At 37.6% G+C, this 20807-nt stretch overlaps 2 protein-coding genes across 2 annotated transcripts; both read left to right on the forward strand.

The window, feature by feature from the left end:
• Nucleotides 1–5466: 5466 nt before the first annotated feature.
• Nucleotides 5467–13047, forward strand: LOC103721385 (DNA-directed RNA polymerase II subunit RPB7). Its single transcript, XM_008811578.4, has 6 exons — nucleotides 5467–5743; nucleotides 5878–6043; nucleotides 6153–6203; nucleotides 6392–6457; nucleotides 12001–12069; nucleotides 12713–13047. The coding sequence occupies exons 1-6, from the start codon at nucleotides 5628–5630 to the stop codon at nucleotides 12776–12778; spliced, it is 534 nt and encodes a 177-aa protein (XP_008809800.1). The 5' UTR covers nucleotides 5467–5627; the 3' UTR covers nucleotides 12779–13047.
• Nucleotides 13048–18966: 5919 nt separating this feature from the next.
• LOC120104452 (dehydration-responsive element-binding protein 2F-like) lies at nucleotides 18967–19996 on the forward strand. Its single transcript, XM_039115645.1, has one exon. The coding sequence runs from the start codon at nucleotides 19037–19039 to the stop codon at nucleotides 19946–19948; it is 912 nt and encodes a 303-aa protein (XP_038971573.1). The 5' UTR covers nucleotides 18967–19036; the 3' UTR covers nucleotides 19949–19996.
• The last annotated feature ends 811 nt before the right edge of the window (nucleotides 19997–20807 follow it).

Consider the following 20807-nt stretch of genomic DNA (forward strand, 5'->3'; position numbering starts at 1 on the left):
TCATGGGTCACTTCAAGTCTATCCCAGATCTCTTTTGCAGAGTTGCAAGTAGAGACCCTATTGAATTCATTTCTGTCTAAGGCACAGTAAAACACATTCATAGCTTTAGAATTTAGTTGTGCCTTTCTCATGTCATGTTCATCCCAATCCTTTTCTAATTTGGGTACCGTGATACCCTCTACATATGTGGATGGGATGTATGGGCCATTTACTACAATGGTCCACATCTCATAGTCTTGGGCTTGGATGAATATTCTCATCCTAGCCTTCCAGTATGAGTAGTCGGATCCATTAAAGAAAGGGGGTCTTTGGGTGGACTGACCCTCAATGTGGGAAGATCCAAATGGGGTTATCATTTTGATCTTTTAACTCTTGAGTGGAAGAGTTTAGGCTCTGATACCACTTGTTGCCCAGATAGACAACCCAAGAGGGGGGGTGAATTGGGTTTTAAAATAATTTGGGTATTTAAAACGATGTGGATAAGTAATTAAAACTAGTGTAAGTTATTTAATTAATTACTATGTGCTGTGAGTGATATGAAAGGAAGAAGAATAGAGACACGCAATCACAAACACCAAGTTTTATAGTGGTTCGGAGCTAACCCTTGCTCCTACGTCCACTCCCCAAGTCTCACTTGGGAATTCACTATAACCCCCTTGGATTACAGCCGGTTGTTTTCCAAGCTCACAACCAAACTTGTTGTTTTACGAGCTCACAACGAACTCGGTCGGTTTTTCCAGGCTCACCAACTAGAACCACCCCGATTGTTTTCTCGGGATCACAATCGAACCCTTACACACGTTGGTTTTACACTCGGCTCACCAACCAACCTCAAACCCCTTGATTCAGTCCCCCGATTGAACCAAGCAAATACAATGTGTAAATAAAAAGAAGAAACAGAAAAATACAGCTTCTCAAAAGCAGATAAAAGACAATATGAACAATAAATGAAGTTAAGAAGCCTCAAACGCTTTTAGGTTGGAGAAGAGGAATGGCTTCTTAAACTTCTGGTCTCCTCTTGAGTGAGTAGTCGACTTGAATGCAGGAGGAGAAGGCTTTAATTGCTGGGAAGATGTAGGTGGATGCAGTAAATGCAGATCTTCCTCTTTTTCGTTGAAGAACACGTTGCAGAGCTTGAATGCTTGATTTGTTGGAGTGGAATAGTTCTTCTCTGCCTTGCTACAGTCTTCTGTGGTTATTTAAACCAACCCCCATGGAAACTAGCCGTTAGAGAGCTTTTTCTGCCCGTTCTGCACACTCTGCGCACCCTGACAATGTGTCCGTTGGTGGGTTAGAGTCGACTCGCGCGATCAGGAGTCGACTCGGCGGTAGCGGGAGTCGACTCAAGCTTTTCCGGAGTCGACTCGGCAACTGTTCCAAATTTGAATTAAAGTTGCCTTCACGACTGGGAGTCGACTCGTCTTGACCTGGAGTCGACTCGCCAACTTCTGGAGCTGACTTGGCAATTTCGGAGTCGGCTCATCCACTGAAGTCCGTGGATCCAATTTTGAATTTGATCCACTCGAGTCGACTCGACTGTCCTGGGAGTCGACTTGAATCTCAGAGCCCGAACTCCCGATCCTCTGTCTTTTGGCTCGTCCAGTCTTGGAGTCGACTCGAGCTTCCTCGGAGTCGACTCGGCTCTCAGTTTCCGAAACTTGGTCTTCTGCCTTTTTGATGTGAAGCTGTCTTGGAGTCGACTCGAGCTGTCTGGGAGTCGACTCGAATCTCAGAGGCAGTAACTTGGTCTTCTGTCTGTTGATGGTCGCGGAGTCTTGGAGTCGACTCGCGTATTGCGGGAGTCGACTCAAATCTCAGAGTCAATAAAATGCTCTCTGACTTTTTCTTTGTGTACCGCTGAGAGTCGACTCTTGCTTTCTTTGGAGTCGACCTGCCAACCATCGGAGTCGACTCGCGTTCCACTGGAGTCGACTCGAATCTCAGACCCGAAAACTGCTCTCTGACTTTTTCTTTGTGTTCCTCTTGGAGTCGACTCTTACTACCCTGGAGTCGACTCGGTGAACATCGGAGTCGACTCGCGCACTTTGGGAGTCGACTCGTTGACAGGTTCTGAGTTGAAGCTTTCTGTTCTTCTGTCTGTTCTCAGTCGGAGTCGACTCGTACTGATCTGGAGTCGACTCGAGCTCGTGCCAGTGAACTTGATACGCTTGGAGTCGACTCGTGATACTCTGGAGTCGACTCGAGTCTCAGACTTTGGTTCAGGCTGATTTCTTAACTTATCCAAAATACTATGAACCAAGTCTAGAGACACGTAGACAGGATTTTCACTGAAACACTTAATTGAATTCATTAGTAAACAAGAATTATACTCAAATGCTTTGAGCTCATCAAAATCAAATGGGGTTTTAATCAATCACTCCACACATAGTAATGTAATAATACTATATATTCGTAATCTAGTAATATAATGATAATACAAAGATATACAAATATCATAATTACTATTACAATAATATGAAAATATTTATTATAATATAGTTACTATCAGTATTAATTATTTCAGTAAAATAATATTAATATTGATATGAATTAACATATTTTCATATTATATTATATAATCAATATAATTATAACATACTATATATTATTGTATTGTTATATTTATATTATTATAATTATATAACACAATAATATAATATAATAATGTCAATGGAGGTACTCTTATCATGGTTAATTACAATATTGTCTTTAAATTTTCTTTGCATGGTGGATTCTATGCACCTCTGGTGGATTTTATAGCAAATTTTGGTGGATTCTGGGATCGATGATGACACATTTGGTACATTATGGCGAGTCAACTGTCCTGTGGATTTTAGGTAATGGAGAGCGCCTTTGATATATAGCAAGGTAAGTAACTAATTATCCTTAATCTTTTAATGCTTTGTTTTATTTTTTTCCCTTTGGTTTTATAAAATTTATTGACCTCTGTACTCCTAAATTAGCTTAATTCCTGCTTAGCTAGTACAATCTTTTTCTCTTTGTTGTTCATGCCGGGCAGTCAAGCCTATTGCAACTCTTCTAGTATCAGAGCACAAGTGTTTTTTTCCTTCAAACCTTGATTGTTTTTGTGATGCAACTAAGTCCTTTTCCAAATTTTAGTTGCTTTCAAATTCTTATTTTCCTTCAAATATTAATTACATTCAAACTCTTAATTGCTTTTGAACTTCAACTTGTTTGAAAGTGCTTGCTTAAGTTTTCAAATTAGATTAGGATTGTACTGCTTGGAGTTGAACTCAGGTCCCGTCAATTGATCTAGTTCACCAATTGATCTAAGGTCCCAAAGGGTTGATCGGTTTTCACCTTCTAATGGAGATCTATTCTTGTCAAGATCACCTAGTTAAAAGCTAACTTAAATACTAAACTGATCAATGTTGGTTCTCTTTGGTGCAAAAGTAGAACTGCTCTCCCAAGTGTAGGAGAATCGCACAAGTAGTATACTCGGAAGTCCGAGGTCGAATCCTCAGGGAGCGGTCTATGAATTATTATTAGCGTAATTTTAGATGTAATTTTTTGTTGATTTTCAGAAATTAAAAGCAGAGAATAATAGGTAATTAAACAAAGTTCAAGAATATAGAGAAGGCTAGGGATCCGGAATTCTCCTTGACAATATTACTTTCAATAAATAAACTCGGCAATTCTTGATTAAGGATTAATATGATAGAGTAGTTCTAATCATGGAGTATACAATCTGAGAACATGAATTTAACATCCAAGTATTTATCGTGCCGGTTACGTCTACGACAAATCAAGCATTGAAACAATCCATGCATCAATATATATAAACCATACAAGATCTATCTAATAAATAAATATGCAAGAATCCAAAACATACCAATGGATATAAAACAATTAGAATAAAGGTTTAGAATGTACTTGATGAAAGCAACATGACAAGGGTTCATCCATCACCCTTTTGCTAAAGAAATTAGCTTTCCATTACAAAAATCACCTCTCCTTTTGTTTTTTTTTCTTTTCTTTTTGGAAATAGGGCATACCCTGTTTCTCTTTTTCCTTTTTTTTCTTTGAATGGCTGCTTCCCTGTTTTCTTCTTCTTCCCACGAATCAGCCTCTATTTTCTGATCAGAGGCCTCCTCATATAGATCCCCAGAGCCCATGGGGGACGAAAGAAGAGAAACAGGGGCTCACATGGATATGATTCACATTCTTATTAAAGAATTAAAACCATTGGATTTCTTTGTAATAATACCATCTTTGTTGGATAAAATCTTATTATATTAAATGTGACATTTGTGCAACATGGAAAGTGTGGTTGTGTTCTTTCCAATTTTAAGAATAATTCAACCGATATGCTTATTTTTATTGCGGCAAAGATTGGGGAGAGAAGAAAGATAGAATTTGATTTTCAATATGTTTATACTAATGATTATACTTATAACTGATACCTCATGTAGACTATAAGGTACTCACTAGTTGATCCTTTTAATCCTAATCTTTCAAGTAGATTTCATGAATGATAGAAGATAAAAGTAGTAAAGCAAAATCCATTTAATAGTTGGTAACACTCCAATTCAAATATGCTGCATTTATTTCAACCTTGATAAGTTTTTTTCTTTTTCAAATTTGGCTCAACATTAATTTTGAGTCTTTAATCAATTAATGTTCAGTTGCGTAACATTTAAAAGAAGCATGAAGCATATGTTTGAGTTAATCTTGAGCTTAACTTGAGCCATTCAAATTGATAGCCCTGGCCACAATCTCCCTCCGCTTTAAAAGCACCATTCCATCTATTGCATGATGTTTCTCACCACCTCTTCGCTTCTTTTTGGCTCCTCAAGCTTTAAGTGGGATGTCTTCTACTTCCTACTTGTGCATGCATTCAAGGAGAACAACAAAGAAGTAACAGAGAGCCACTAGAAAGTTGATCAATAAGCAATAAATGAACAAAAAAAAAAGAAAGGGGTGCACAACTCTAGGTAAGAGGAAGATCCTTAAATTTTCACTTTAAAAAAATGGTATAATACCTCAATCCCACAGCAAGATCCCATTTGGATAAAGTTTGATCATATGAGATGTGAACAAACCCCAATCGAACCTTAAAAGTGTTATAGTCCTATGTTGACTGATAAAAGAGTGCCATATGGATTAATTAGCTTGGGTTGGTTCTCCTTCCAACAGCTTGAACTTTTGGACTATGAGTCCTAAATAGTATCAAAGCCGGATCCATTATGCGTCACAATCTTTATTAGTTATGTGGTTTCTTTACTAAGGGATACTAGGGTCAAAAAAGATCAGAAGCATGGACAGGCCTTTCTCTCTAGAGTAGAAGCTAACCACGGTAAGAATTGTGATTGAATGGAAAAGGTTATCATAGTTGCTTATTAACTAATAAAAAGATGCTACATATGGCATATTTAGCTTGGAAGAGATTAATTTATTGATCCGGTCCGTGACAAAAGGCGGCCCTAAAATTTGGGCCTGTCGAACAGACCGAAAGGAGGATCCGAAACCCATCGTTCTTGAAACCCCTCCACGGCTCGCTCCCCTCTTTTTTGTAGCCTTCGAAAGACCAAATCCACGGAGAACTCATATTAAGCGCGAGAAGGAAGAAGCCGCAGCGAACAGAGAAGAAGAGGGAGGAGGGAGCGATGTTCTTCCACATAACGCTGGAGCGGAACATGCAGCTCCACCCCCGCCACTTCGGCCCCCACCTCCGCGAGAAGCTCGTCGCCAAGCTCATGAAGGACGTCGAGGGCACCTGCAGGTCTTTCTCCTCCTCCCTTCCTCTCTCTCTCTCTCTCTCTCTCTCTCTCGCAACCCTAACCCTAACCCTAAGGTCCCTAACCCTAACACTAACCCTAAACCTAACCGTAAGCGTAAGAGTGTCCTGTGCCACAGCGGCCGGCATGGCTTCGTGGTGGCGATCACCAACGTGGAGGACATCGGGAAAGGCCTCATCCGGGAGGGCACCGGCTTCGTCACCTTCCCTGTCAAGTACCAGTGCGTCGCCTTCCGCCCCTTCAAGGGAGAGATCCTCGAAGCCGTCGTCACCATGGTCAATAAGGTCGAGCCCCTTCCCTCAGAACTATATTTTATATTTTCTTTTTTCAGAAATTAAATATTTTTTTTGTTTGTTTGATCTTTTGGAGTGGGTTTTGCTTGCGTCCTTGCAGATGGGATTCTTCGCGGAGGCTGGGCCGGTGCAGATCTTCGTTTCGAATCATGTGAGTAAAAGTCTTGGCAATTTAATTGAATGCAAGATAGAAAGGGAATTGGACTGTATGAATATTGACATTATAAAGAAATTATGGTGTCCCATGAATCAAAATTATGCATGTGTTTGTTTGTCTCATGGCGCTTGTTGTTCGGATTATCTTTCTCTCCTTTTCTCATATTTTGTTATCTCTTTTAGTTGATCCCGGATGATATGGAGTTCCAGTCTGGGGACATGCCAAACTACACGACATCTGATGGATCGGTACGCTCTGTTCTTGGTTCTATATGGTTCGTCTGATTTCACATTTGCAAGTGAAATTAGATGTATATTTGTGCTTTCACTATGTTGATGGAATTTGTGATATTTATGTTTATAGTTGCAAAAGAAGATGTCTAATGTGTGTTCACTGTTGAAAGTTAATACTGGCTATCTTTCTCCTCCATCCATCAGATATGTTGTCTAGGTGATGGTTTTGGGGCAACCTGACCTTTGAAGTAATTTACAATTGATGAAGTATGATTTGGGGGATATATGAGTAAGGCATACATACGTATGTCCAAATAAACTAGCTCGGCATGGAATTTTGGTATTTACCAATTTCTTCGAAGGATATGAGTGGTTAATTGTTTATAGAAAGTGAAGTTTAAACCTTGGTTATATATAGTTGAGCATTACCATGAGCTTTATTCTACTTATCATATGAATGATCAGTTTGGGAACGTAGGCGAAATTCTTCATAAGACTCGTCAGCCACAAAGCTGCAAATTTTCTTCCCAAATGCAGAGGATTCTTGCAGGAATATCCTGCAGACATCGGGCCAGTTGGCCCACCCAACTGCATCTCCTAAGGGCCCACCAAAGTTTCGGCCTAAATCCTAGCTTGTAGGCCTGTTGGTCTACTGGAAGAAAAAGAAAACCACGAGGTCTTTTTTCGTTCCCACAAGATCAGAGTTGATATATGCATGCTCAAATGGGATGCCCAATTCATGAATTCAGCAGGAAATTGAGCCCAATTCTACTGAATTACCCAAATAGGCCCTGAAAGGTGGGGGAAACCCTCTAATTTCCACATGAGAGAAGCTCATGCCCCCTGTACACCTTATTGAAGTATCATCCTATACAAGTATCCTACAAATGACCACCATTCTTATAACATCATTGAAAAGAACCACCATGTATCGCTCTTTCATGGTTTTCTCCAGAAAATGTTTATCAACCCCCTTTGTCAGATGCTCATGGACTCCATATACTAATGTATTCTATAAGTACAGGTATCATGGGATGCATTGGCAAAGAAGCATATCCATATCTTTTCATTTCCTTCAAAATTTCAATTCATCTGAGTATTCCATAAAGGCTGAAATTCATTTTCAACAAGAGTACCCCATTTTCCGAATATGTATGATTGAATGATGTATCACTCATTTTACATGAAATGAGACAATTCTTTTTTATGTCATCTGGATGCTTGGGTCCATTCAAAAAATGATGAACGAACTTTTTTTCCTGGATCACAAGGTGTTGGTTCCTTGGACTCCTTGAGATTGATGTCTGAAAATTCAGAGTGAGTTTTATGTAAAAGAACAAAGATGATGAAGTTTTGAAAATGATGCATAACTGAACAAAATGATTCTTTTGTAGTAAAATCAATTTTAAACATACTTAATTTAAATAAGATATTTTCTATATGAATCAGATTTCAAGGGTTTTCTTGTCTTGGTTCTAACCAAGTTAGTACGAGTACCCAAAATGGGTTGGAAAAGCATCTGTTAGAACTTGTTCTAATATTCTAACTGAAAAAGGGAATATTTAGTATTGTTATTATTGTTGTTATTGTTATTATATTTTGTTGCGACACAAGAAAGGGCACATGTCAGACCGATCAGCCTTGTGCTTCCGGTGCTTAAATAAGTGGTGTGGGAAGTATCTGTATGTCTCTCTCCATCTGTATGCCTCTACTTCTCTCTCTTCTCTCTCTCTCTCTCTCTCTCTCTCAAGGCTGTGCATTAGTTTCTTCTTAAAGTGGGTTTTCATGTGATGTTCCCTGAGCTTTTTAACATTGAAATGAAAAATGTTCCTCATTGGAATACACCTCTTCTCTTCTGCTTCCTCTGTTCTTTTTATTTAGTGATTTCTTGTGTTAATATTTGCTGCAAATGCATTACTTTTTGCTTTCTTGTATGGTTTTCTGCATGAATACCACCTAAGTTCTTCGTCTAATCTGTCCTGTACCAATTTCTTTGTAACAAAATATTAACCTAGATCTAATGATTTCTGCACCTGAATGATAAGTCTTATCCTGCAGGAATGTTTGAAGAGCACGAAGTTCTTTTTACATAATTTGATCTTTCCAAACCATGTGTAGATCCTAGTTGATGTGAACTTTGCGTTAGATCCCTTAAATTGTTCCATTCCTTTATTTCCAGCAAACCATGAGATTCATCAAGAGCAACAATTCTGTACAGCTTTCATGTCGACTCTAGTAGTGTACCTTGTTGGCAGAGGGGTGTATTGTGCTGTATCGATCTATACATGTAAGGTACTGGGATGAGGTCTGGTATTGGGATTTCAAACCCCTCTTAGGCAGGGTAAAAATGTTTGGGTCTTCAATTTTTATTTTGTTCTTACGGATGTGCTTCCCTCGCATTTTGCACTGAGCCACTGACAAATTCCATGGTTTGCCATCTATATAGTTAATGCAAAGTGAAGATATCATGCCTTCTCTAGGCAGTCATGAAAAGCTCAATCTTCATCCCCTGATAAGAGTCAGCTACTTTCAGTCAAAACTGTTTCTTGTGCTGTGATTTATGTCTCTGCAGAGGAACCTGTATTCATTTTTAGATGAAAATTGATCTTAAGCCAAATCCATGACTCCTAAAAGGCTTGCAGAGCAGAAACTAAGAGAGAACAGCCATATGATCTGAAAGATGTAAAGACATCTAGAAATTCTGTATTTTCTGAATTGAGTGTCTATACTCGTATTTAGTCGCTTCATATATTTCTTCTCTATCTCCTTTTAGCATCACCTGTTCTTGTCCTTTTAGATTGTATCATAAATTATTATTTTTTCACTAGAAATCCTTCATATGGTCAATTTTCCAATTTCTTCCTTTATTTATGCATAAACAAAACAATATTAGTTTTAGATCTATATATTCCTGGACCGAAAGCAGAAGCTTTTGCTTGCTGGAACTTCCAGAAGGCACACATGTTTTTGGCATAGAGATTTTCTTTCGAAGGGCCCTAGAAATCCTAGCTGATTAGACCTTTGCATTCGAGCTAATTCATCAAGTCTAGGAAACTGCCCGGTTATTTCTTGCTAATGTAGTTTCAGACTCATTTATCATCAACATACATGGACAGGTGAAGCATTAAAACATTTCAATAGATTTTTTGGATTCTTATTCAGCCAATGATTCAAATCGCAAGGATTGGTGCTGTATCAGCGGCTGGTTGGTCCATCATGATCCTCAATATGGGGCCAGTATACCTTGATACAATATAGCAAAAAAATGTGTTCCAAGCAGTAAGGTTGTCTTGATATGGCATGATGAGTGACACGGTGCAGTATGATGTGTACTAGGGACCCCTATATCCTAGATGGTGTCAACAGTCTTTTGATCCATGAATCTACCTGGTGTCAATTGCATTTACCTCTTTTGTCATCCTTTTGAAGTCCATATAGCACTTCCATGTCAAACCAGTGCCTTGTTGATTAAGCCAGCTGCCTTCTGCTCGGAAAAGAAAAAATTCCAGATTGCACTTAATCTCGCTAAACCTACCCATGTACTAATTTGGTTTCCAAATCAACCATTTATCGTTCATGGTTGACTGAAGGACCCTTGTGCCGGTAAAGACACTCTTGTTTCTTCTTAAACTAGTGATGAAGATGCCCCGAGTTACTTTTTGGCCACAGCGTTCATATTATGAAAGTTTTCAATGTTTCTGTTTACAATCATATTATGATGATTAGGAGAATTGAATCTGTGAGTTTGATGTTGTAGGCATTCTTCATCCTTGATTAGGAGAATTGCATTCTTTGTTTCAATTTGAGACTAGTGTGGTCTGACATCCTTGAAGGAAAAAAAAGCAGCAGATTTACTTACTTTGATTTGAGTTTAATTGGTGACTGATTATTCATAAGATAAGCATCATGTTTTTGTTCAAAACCAGATTTGGTTGAGCAGAGGAAAACACATACAAAGGGTTGAACACAACTTGGAGTGTCGCATCAGCTTTAAATTTTGAAATTCCTTGAAGAAGAAGAGCGAAGTCCACATTTCAGTCACATCAGATTGACATATGGCTGTGGGCCTGGGGCTGCCCCAATATATAAAGCCATTGGGAGATATCCTAAGTTAACTGTACTTCAAAATGACCATGGTTCAGTGGGTAAATTCATAGGTGGGGGTTAGGTGCCAATGGCCTGGCTATGAGCCCTGTCTGCATTATTATTCAATACCACTGGTGGGGGACAAAAGCCCCTTCCAATTGTCTAAATGGGGAAAAGAAAGAAAAACAAACTCTACTTCGTGCTAGTTGAGTTGCATAGTAAGGTAGCTCATCAGGGATTCTTAGTGCTTTTCACCATCCGTGTATCTTTTGAAAAAGGTCAAACTAGGTGAAACAGGTCAAACTCCTAGTCTGATTATGTTATCGAACTTCTATCCTGCTTTTGAGAACCACAGGAACGAGGCAGCTAAAACATGAAGATGTGGGGCCCAAAATTAGTCTCAACATTACTATAGGAAATATGGATTGATTTTCTATAATAATTACAGCATGCCTCTGGAAGGGTGTTGGCATGAAATGAAAATTGATTCATAGACCATTTATACCACCCGTAAAGACTTACAAGAACAGGCGTAAAAAGAAACTAAAACAATCCCATAATCCAAAAGCTGAGGATGGAGTCTAATATTCTAAAGCTGAAATACAAATATATTGTAAAGTCATCTACTCTTCCTTTTCTACTTCGTTTTTTTTTCTGCATAATCAGCCAACTTACCACATTCATCACATGTTGAGTGATTGCATTTCCATTAATAATTTTTTTTTCATGAACAACGTATCTTAGTCCTTGCTCATTGCCAGATTAGACTTTCGATGCTTTATAGTCCGATACCTGATTCTGTCTCCATGCAAACACACTTCCGAAGTTAAAAACTGTCATAAGAGTTTTCTTTTAATGCTAGAAAGTATGCCATTGTGAGTGTGACACTCAAAACTTTTGAATTTGTCACTACCAAATGAATTGCTAAGGTTCTGCTTTCATTTTGCCAATTTTTTGCTTTTATTTTTATAGAAGTTCTTCATGTCTTTTTAATCTTGTTAGCCATGGGCGCCTTCAGTCTTGCAATATCCAATTGAGATCTTGGTATTTTTTATTATATACCATTGATTCACAGCGTTTGCTGAAAAATAATAAATGGACATAATTTTTTTTGCACATTTGAAATCCAGAAACAAGATTTGCTTCACATAAATAAGATTTCACCTATGGCATAGTTGGTTAGCAACATAGCGTGAAGCCTCATGATCAAATCAAGGCTTAATCACAAAATGAAAGTTGCCAAATTGTCCTGGTATTTCCTTTAGGTTTCTCCAAAACATCACTTCTACAAATATTTCTAATGCATGTTTTGCTATATCATAAAATTTGATAAAATAATGAGCCCCACTTCTTAAGTTTCTATAAGTTGAATGGCTTTCTGGGTCTTCTCTTGGGGAAAGAGAAGATCCATGCAAATTGAAACTTGTCTGAAATTTTTATATCTGACTATACCAATTTTTGATGTTTTGTAGGTCAAAATTCAAAAAGACAGTGAGGTGCGGCTGAAGATTATTGGGACACGGGTTGATGCAACAGAAATTGTATGTTTTCTCTGCCTCTTATTTTGCGCTGCAAAGTTTAACTGCTGAATAATGAGACTTGTTTGCAAGTAAATTTCTTTTAAGGGCATCATGAAATTAACTTATGTTTTACTGGCTGTCACCTTATTTTCTATCCTTAGTTTATTTTGTTACTTTATAATGCTTTGTTTTATTTGCTGATGCAACTACTTAGGGTGTGCTTGGTTCACTGTAAGTGGCTGAAAGTGAGAAGTTGGATCATAGAAGTGATTTTCAAATGTGTGATTCAGTGGATGCTAATTTATGCACCGAAGTACTGAAGTGACTTGGGCTGGGGTAGTCTGAAGTCACTTTCGGGTACCTTATATCCTTGGCTTCTGACCACCGATAGTGGACCAAACATGCCTTTGTCGAATTCTCTGTTACTCTTTTGAATTCACGTTTGGTGTATACATGTGTTATCCTTCATGTTATCCAGTTTGATCATTTTAAACATCAGGTTTTATGTGGACTTGCCTTCTTTATAAATACACAAATATCTTTTGTTGATTTTTCTAGAATTCAAGTGATAAGCAACATATAATGCGATTATTTACAGGCATCAACTTTTTGTACTACTCTTAATCCTTGATTTATAATTTTTTTTTTCTTCTTGACTTTCCAGTTCTGCATCGGTACCATAAAGGATGATTTCTTGGGTGTGATCAATGATCCAGGTGCAGCTTCTTAGTAACATCATTGAGAGAAACACGGTGCCAAGAAGATGGTGGGTGCATGAAAACTTTTGCCTTCAAGTGCAGTGAAAATTTGAAATTCCTGGCACTACTAAGATATTTGTGGTGGTGCATTTATATTAAAATCGATCTGTCCTGTGGCATTTAGCCAAATCGAGCCAGTTTGCCCTTAGTTTGCTTATGGTCCTGAAAAATGAAAAAAATAGAAAAATGATTAGTTATTTGTTACTGAATACAATCCTTGTTTTCATTGGCCTGCTCTCACCTGTTTTTGTTTGCCAGAAAAGTTGAATGATATCTTTTAAGTTGAGACCTTGGTCTTTCACCAGAGGAACTGACTGCGTTTTACTTAGGCTGCCGATATTTTCCAGGGCAAAGTCTTTTTTCGTTTGCGGGGGTAAGCAAAGGGCTCCAAGGAGACTTCGCTAGCATGGGGTTGAACAACATAATGCTGTCTAGAAGGGAAATTGGACCACCAAAATCTACTACCAACCATCTCAGCTCTCTCTTTTGGCAGCCAATCCTTGGCCTGTTTTTGGGGATGTTCTAAGTTTTACTAGAACAGGTTTGCAAGAAAAATTAAAAATGAATTGAGTATTACAAAAATAGCTATCTGGTTATCTTCCATAACGCTTGTTTTTTCAAATCTAACAAGTCAAAACCTGAGAATTGTACCAAAAAAAAAACCCTGAGAATGGGTTTTACAAAAAGCAAGAATTTTCCTATTTTTTTAATAAAATCTATGTTACAAAGAATTATGTTTTATAATTATCTTTTGTACGGGTAGTCAAACGTTCCTTTAAAAAAGTGTGGGCGACTTTAAAAATTATTTGACATTGTTTGGTTACCACCGATTCCAATCATATGTAATGAGAATTATGGTTGCAATTGGAATTATGGCAATGGAACTGCAATTAGAAAAGTTGCTTTGGTTGTATAATAGACTAAAGCAAATGCATTTATAGCTGTTTGGTGGTATTACATTGAAGGGGATGTGATGATCTTGCAAATAACTTGGTCAGGTTATCCTCTTGGAAATAGTGAATTATGAATTCTTAAATTACATTTGACTAATAAATGATAAGTTATTATTTTTTTAGTATTACATAATATAAAATAATTAATTCATTATTTAAATATAGTTATTACATACTATTTATTATTCATTAATATATATATTTATAGTAATTATATATTGTTATTATTATTATATTATAATAATCATGATCATTATAATAACAAATATCAGTATCATTATATTATATTGTAGTTATATATAATAGTATTTCTTAGATTATTATATTATATTATAATTTTATACAATATAATTCATGATATTGTAATGCAATATGCTCTAGTTATAATATTATTTATAAAGCATAGTACATGTCATAGCATTAAAATATAGTTAAATATTTGAATTAATATGATATATTATTGGTTTTTTGATATTTACGAAAGAGTTTATGTTAAATCTTTGATAAAAGATTTCTGATTTAAGAATCAATTATAGGTGATCCAAATGGAAGATGCATATCGGTGAAGATTATACAATTAATTATTATGGTACATAAATTAAAAATCCAGTTCATTGGATATGATCAAGATATTTTTAAATATGGGTAGGTCTGGATGATAAAATTATAGTAAAACATTGTATCATGCTATTAGAAAAGCTTATTGTTGCATTCATTCGACATTTAAATTAGAGATCATCAGAATACATGAATTTCGGATTTGATTTTCAGTTTAGATGGTTAATTATTGAATCATGTGGTAAATATTATATAATAATAATATTCTTATAAAAACTATTATAGCATTATAATGTTAACTATTATTTAATGTTGTAATCATAATTATGATATTAGTTTTGTTGTTAAAAATATATCGTATATCAATGTAATGATCATTATATGAGATATAATCATATATAATTAATATGTATTCATAATATATATTATATAAAATTAGATCATACTTATTATGTCAATACAAGAATATTAAAGTTGCAATGCAGGTTGACTAGTTGAGAGGGTTAGAGAAGACAATATGGGTAGGATAGGAATTGCAACTTAAGTTATGGTAAAAAATGACTGCAATTCCAATTACTGCAATTAGGTTTTCAACCTGTCCAGAAAATGAAAAAAAAAGATGACTCTAATATAAGCTCCATCAGTTGTTGATTGCCCTGGAAGTTTTATTTAATGGCATTCTAATCGTAAAGTTCATTGATAGCTAACTGCCTCCTGCATGGAGGAGTATTTAGGATTGCAGACAAGCCAAAACCGGTCGAGTGGACCTTTGAGCTGCTTAGGCCTGGCTTGTCATGTGAAAGGGTATTGGAGGTTGAACTTAAATAGCTTGATTAAGCTTGCTCTTTTCCTTATCGAGCAAGCCTATTAGTGAGCGAGGGTCAACTTTATTTTTATATCCCAATCCTTAAACTTGATTGTTGTATGAGACTAGGTTTAAATAAGAGGGCTTGAGCATGGCATGTTTCTTGATGGAATCAGCTCAATTGAGCCAGTTATTAACTCTAGTTGTTCATAGGCAGCATGGTTCATCTATGGCCCCCAAAATGAGTGAAAAGCACTGATTTGAACATGAACCATGCACTCAGACCCTCTTGTGATGGTTCTAACAAATTTATGCAACGCTCATATAGTTTTGATTCATGTTGTGTGCAATCATATGCACCCACATCTAAATATTGATTAGATAACAAGAAACAACTTATAGTTTACCTTTTAAAGGTTATAAACTTATAATGCATAGGGTTGAAAACGTATCGGATACGAATCAGATATTGGTATATCCACACTTATATCTATATTTTTCAACAAAATACGGATATAGATATGAGTATTAGATGGATATAGAAGTTAATATTTATATTTGTTCTGAAAGATACGAATAATACATATATATTGGGCCAGGGTGGGATGGGTTTGGGGGCTTATAAACCACTGCCCCATTGATTAACGGGTCAACAATTTGTGATCCAATCTCTTTAAGATGTGGGACAAGATTGAGTGGGCCATGGGTAGGCCTGGATATGCATGCTTCCCTAGATGTCAGTGGGCTTTCTAGACGTAAATCCTGATCCAACACATCCCTGACTTGCTTTGTACCCAAGCCCGAGGTCTCAAAACCATGAATGGGATTTTATTATTCTAAACCAAGTATGCTCAAACCATTCGGTCATATATGCATCTTGCAAGCCAAAATCAGACCCAACCTTTTGCTATCCAAATGAAACCTCTTAAAATCCACGTACAGTACCCTCTAGGAATGGGCACGGACACACCAAGAGAATGGATTGGATTCTGGTAGCACCAAATTGTGGATCACACACACAGAGAGAGAGAGAGAGAGAGAGAGAGAGAGAGAGAGGCAAGGTGAAAGGACAGCAGATCTCGGGAACCAAGTCATCCATTGTGAAGGAAAACATGTGAATCCAGGTGCTCGTGAAAGCTAAAAATGTTTGTGAGGTGGATCTTAAAATCTTTTTAAAGTTGTCATCTCAAGTACATACATACACCCATGCTCTCTCTCTCTCTCTCTCTCTCTGCATTACAAGTATCACATGCGGAAGGAATTAGTTAATTAGCTACATGGCCAAGGTAGAATAGCCTTGTTCCTTAAAAATACCCCTTGCTCACGTGCACGTAAGTTGGTCGATGAGAAGGCAGGCATTCGCATGCATGCACGAGAGTCTATCAGCCCGCTCCGGGTTAATGTAACAGTTTGTTGGTTGTCCAATGAGCAACCAACTTAGTTTTGCTCATTCGAGTCAGGTCAGGACCCAAAGGGTCGGTTAAGTGTCAGCTCGATACACTGTGGCTCGGCATGATTCGTGTGTATGGTCTGGCAAAATTCAAGCATGGTCGGTCCATCTAAGATTAACTAGCCTTCAGGTTCATGCAATTCAAAATAAGGATAGGATTAGAGTAGGTCATGGGCATGCATCAAATTTAAGGTAGGGAAGCCAGGTTGTTTCTTCTTCTTCTTCTTCTTCTTCTACATCTTTTTTTCTTTTTTCATTTAGCAAATCGAACGTTTCCTTCGAGAAAGGTGCTAATTGAAGTAACAGCAGTAGTAGATAATTTATCTTATTAGATAGGTGTATAGCTCAACAAATAAGCTAGGGTCATGAAGTAAATGTACTCATTAACAATTAATGGGTCCGGTTAAATAACTAACATAAAAGTTCCAGGAGCCAGACAAAATATCTAAATTTTTCAAGCTTATGTTATAAGAGAGCTGAACTTAATAGCCTAATTTAATGTTAAGTTTGTATAACAACAGATGTATCTAAATTTTACTAATCAAAAATATAAACTAGAGAAAAATAATAAGTTGTTTGGTCTTATCTTCTACTTGGTTATAACTTGGTAGAACTAATATCGGAGACCACTTTCAAGGAGGGCACTAGCCAAACTAACAAAAGGCGAGCAACCCTTATAGTAAATGTCCTACTCACAATCATTCTCCCTATTGTTTAGGCAATAATAAACCAAGTTTATTAACACTTTAATAATGAAGAAAGATCGATTTGTCATTTTCCTCTTTGCCATCGTAATTGGTATTTGACTTCATTACAAAAAAACAAAAAGGAGAAAATCAAGTTAGAAATTGCCTCTCATTTCCCTTATTTCACTTCAATCTGGTCATAGATTATTGAAAAAAGGGAGGGTGATGGTGTAGGGCTTCTTGTTATTTGTGACTTGGAACTTGCAGAAATCCTTATTTGCTAACAAACAAGATGTAGGTGTTTGTTCAAAATTAGATAAACCAAATACTGGCTCACTTGGTCATCATCATCCAACAAGTTGCTTATACTAACTTATCAACAACAAACTCTGTTTTCTCAAAATGGAGAAACAATTAAGAACAAATGTTAAGATAGGAATAAGATTATTTTCTTGGGATAAGTTTCATGATAATTCTTTGTTTTCTATGAGACGTACGCTCTTTCTTAATTAGAAAATTTTCGCATTATAGCACAAATAAAATTTTTCTTTGGCTAAATGCCTCTTTCATTTATAGTTGATAATTTTCAAAACCGATGCCTAAAATATTCAGATGATATTTACCTAGTGAAATAAAAATTTTAAAGATATATTCTCCCATTATTTTATAAAACTAATGATTAGATCATTTCATTAAAACATTTAGTCAATTTTCTTAAGAAAATTAGTTTTGTTGATTAATAGTATGCCTCTTTTTTCTTGAGTAGATCATATAGGATCTTGTATTGAACGTAACACATGCAATTAATGTGGCTCAGCATTTTCCTCTTAAACAGTTTTTAATCTTTCCACTCAACAGGTTTTAATCTGACCTAACCTAAAGGCCTATAAATATATTATCACACCCAGTAGTAGTAGTCCAACATGCATACAAGATAGGCTCTTCTTTAATTCAGGGTTGAACTTTATTCAAGAGGATCACTATTTCCTGAGCCCTCTAAAGAGCAAGTCCTTAAGATTGAGATGCCGACCAATTATCCCAAGAATTTTTCTTATACTTTTTATCTTTTCTAATTAGAAGAGGAATCTGACCGAAATTTAGAACCACAACCTTACCATTATAAATATAGATTTCGTGCATGAGTTTATCATTAACTAATGAAACCAAAAAAGGTTGAAAATCTTACTTCAAAAATTAATTTATCTTTATTATTTTCTACGAGAGATCTGAGAGAAGTGCTTCTTTTAATCTCCGATCAATTAGAACTGAAGAGATTCAATCTTATCATTTGATGCCTCCTATGTGTCTGTCATGTCCCATGTACAAGTCTGTGCAATCTTGCTACATGGACAGTGTGATTGTGAGACTAAACATCTAAAGTGGGTGAAAAATAATCCGAACTCTGCATGGGCATATGTATATATATATAGTCAAATGCATCATGCAAATTGATGTAACTAGAATGAAATGTGCTTATTATGCAAGTGTTTTGAAGTGTAAGAAGATCAATTACTTGTCTAAATCCAAAGTAAATGTATGTATGTATGTATGTATAAGTGTTGCCCTCCAAAGTAAAGTTTCTGCATAGAGATGCCTAACGGTCACATGCCTTCAAAGAAGAAGACCATCTCAAACCGTGACAACATTTAAACCAAACCCCTCACTCCTACTTCATCATATCCCGCGCCCTCCCTACTCCTCCCTCCTCACTCCCCTCCGCTTCTCCGTTCCACTCCACTCGCTGCGGCCCTCCTCCTCTTCTCCTTCCGAAGCCCGCGATGGACAACGCGAGAAAATTCCCCCCTCTGAGGCCATGGAAGAAAGGCCCCGCCAGAGGGAAGGGCGGCCCCCAGAACGCCTCCTGCGACTACCGGGGAGTGCGGCAGAGGACGTGGGGCAAGTGGGTGGCCGAGATCAGGGAGCCCAAGAAGCGTACCAGGCTCTGGCTTGGCTCCTTCGCCACCGCCGAGGAGGCCGCCATGGCCTACGACGAGGCCGCCCGCCGCCTCTACGGCCCAGACGCCTACCTCAACCTCCCCCACCTCCGTTCCAGCAACATCAGCTCCTCCACGACCATCGGCAAGCCCCCGCACCGCTTCAAATGGTTCCCTTCCAAGAACTTCACCTCCATGATCCCCTCCTGCGGCCTCCTTAACCTCAACGCTCAGCACAACGTCCATGTCATCCACCAAAAGCTTCAAGAGTTCCAGAACTCGAGACCTTCGTCCTCTTCTTCCTTGTCTTCCTCCTCCTCCTCCTCCTGTCCTGGTTCTTTTCGGAGTTTGGAACCGGCACCGCCGGTGGCCGCGATGGAGAAAACACACTTGGAGAGCTTCGACATGGCAGTGGAAGGAGCGAGTTCCATGCCGATGGAGATGGCACCAATCCCTGGGGACGAGAAGCCACAGATTGATCTGAAGGAGTTCCTTCAGCAACTGGGTGTGATCAAAGAAGAGGAGAGTAAACCGGAGGCCGATGAGGGTGCCGAAAGCTCGGTAATGGCGGAGCCAACTCAAGGTGGCAGTGGGGTGGCTTCAGAGATGGTTGGTTTCGGCGAGGGTGACTTCAACTGGGACACTCTGGTGGAGATGAGGGCTTTGGAGGATCACTCGGTGGTTGGGGATGGTGGGCTGCAGGTCGACGATTTGCATGAAGAGCTGAGCTTGCCAATCTCTCTATGGGATCTCTGAAACACTCGTCAACTTTGGTGATGATAAAGCTTGAGCTAGACTTGGTAGAAGCTACTTGGTTGCATGTTAGCCTGCTTCTATGTTTTCTTTCACTCCTTTAGTTAGATTCGTGGGACTAATAAGGAAACTTGTTTGGCATTTAGGAGGATAATGGTTGATCTTGTGTTAGATTTTTAGAAGGTAATATGTGTTTTTGCTTAAGCTCAAAAAAAAAAAAGAAGAAAAAGTTTTCATATATTCTCCTACTGGAGTGGTGATGGCTGAATTTCTATGGCAACACTAGTCTCGTCCAATCCCCCGTCTAATTTGAGTTTGGATCATGTTTGGGTGGAATCCGACCCGACCTAATTAGCAAATGAGGTGGTCCAGGTCTAAAAACATGACTCAATATTTTATACGAGATAGGAGTTTCACCACTTCAGTACAATAATGATGAATTATTTAAGTTTTTTTCTTTTCCTTTTTTTTGTTTGTTTATATAATGGAGGTTCAACGATATCTTCATTATACTTGGTGCTAGTATATGCATATGGTATTATTGATACAGCACATCAACAGCAATATTACTGGAAGTGATGAAACTGTATTTGGAAAAGTTGAACCAAGCGACAAAAATTTATAAACCCGATCACAGTGATTGCTTTAGTCATTGTTGGTTATGATTACGATCAGAGTTAGGCTCTTTTTAGAGTGGTGCTAATGTGGTTTCTGAAACAATTGCAGCGAAAATGATCGAATGTTTTCATTTGGCAACTACTATATCATGAGCTAATATGACAAGTTTTTTTTATTCAGGAGACATGCAATCTATTAAGGAACTACTACATATATGTGATATTATTGAAATCTGGCATTAGAA

Source organism: Phoenix dactylifera, chromosome 18 (genome assembly GCF_009389715.1).
Source record: "Phoenix dactylifera cultivar Barhee BC4 chromosome 18, palm_55x_up_171113_PBpolish2nd_filt_p, whole genome shotgun sequence".
NCBI lineage: Eukaryota > Viridiplantae > Streptophyta > Magnoliopsida > Arecales > Arecaceae > Phoenix > Phoenix dactylifera.

Excerpts from the sequence above, each read along its gene's own strand:
- LOC103721385 (XM_008811578.4), top strand. The coding sequence starts at position 5,628 with ATGTTCTTCCACATAACGCTGGAGCGGAACATGCAGCTCCACCCCCGC. Across the intron at positions 6,044-6,152 it reads TCGTCACCATGGTCAATAAG|ATGGGATTCTTCGCGGAGGC; the intron begins GTCGAGCCCCTT and ends GCGTCCTTGCAG. Across the intron at positions 6,458-12,000 it reads ACACGACATCTGATGGATCG|GTCAAAATTCAAAAAGACAG; the intron begins GTACGCTCTGTT and ends GATGTTTTGTAG.
- LOC120104452 (XM_039115645.1), top strand. The coding sequence starts at position 19,037 with ATGGACAACGCGAGAAAATTCCCCCCTCTGAGGCCATGGAAGAAAGGC.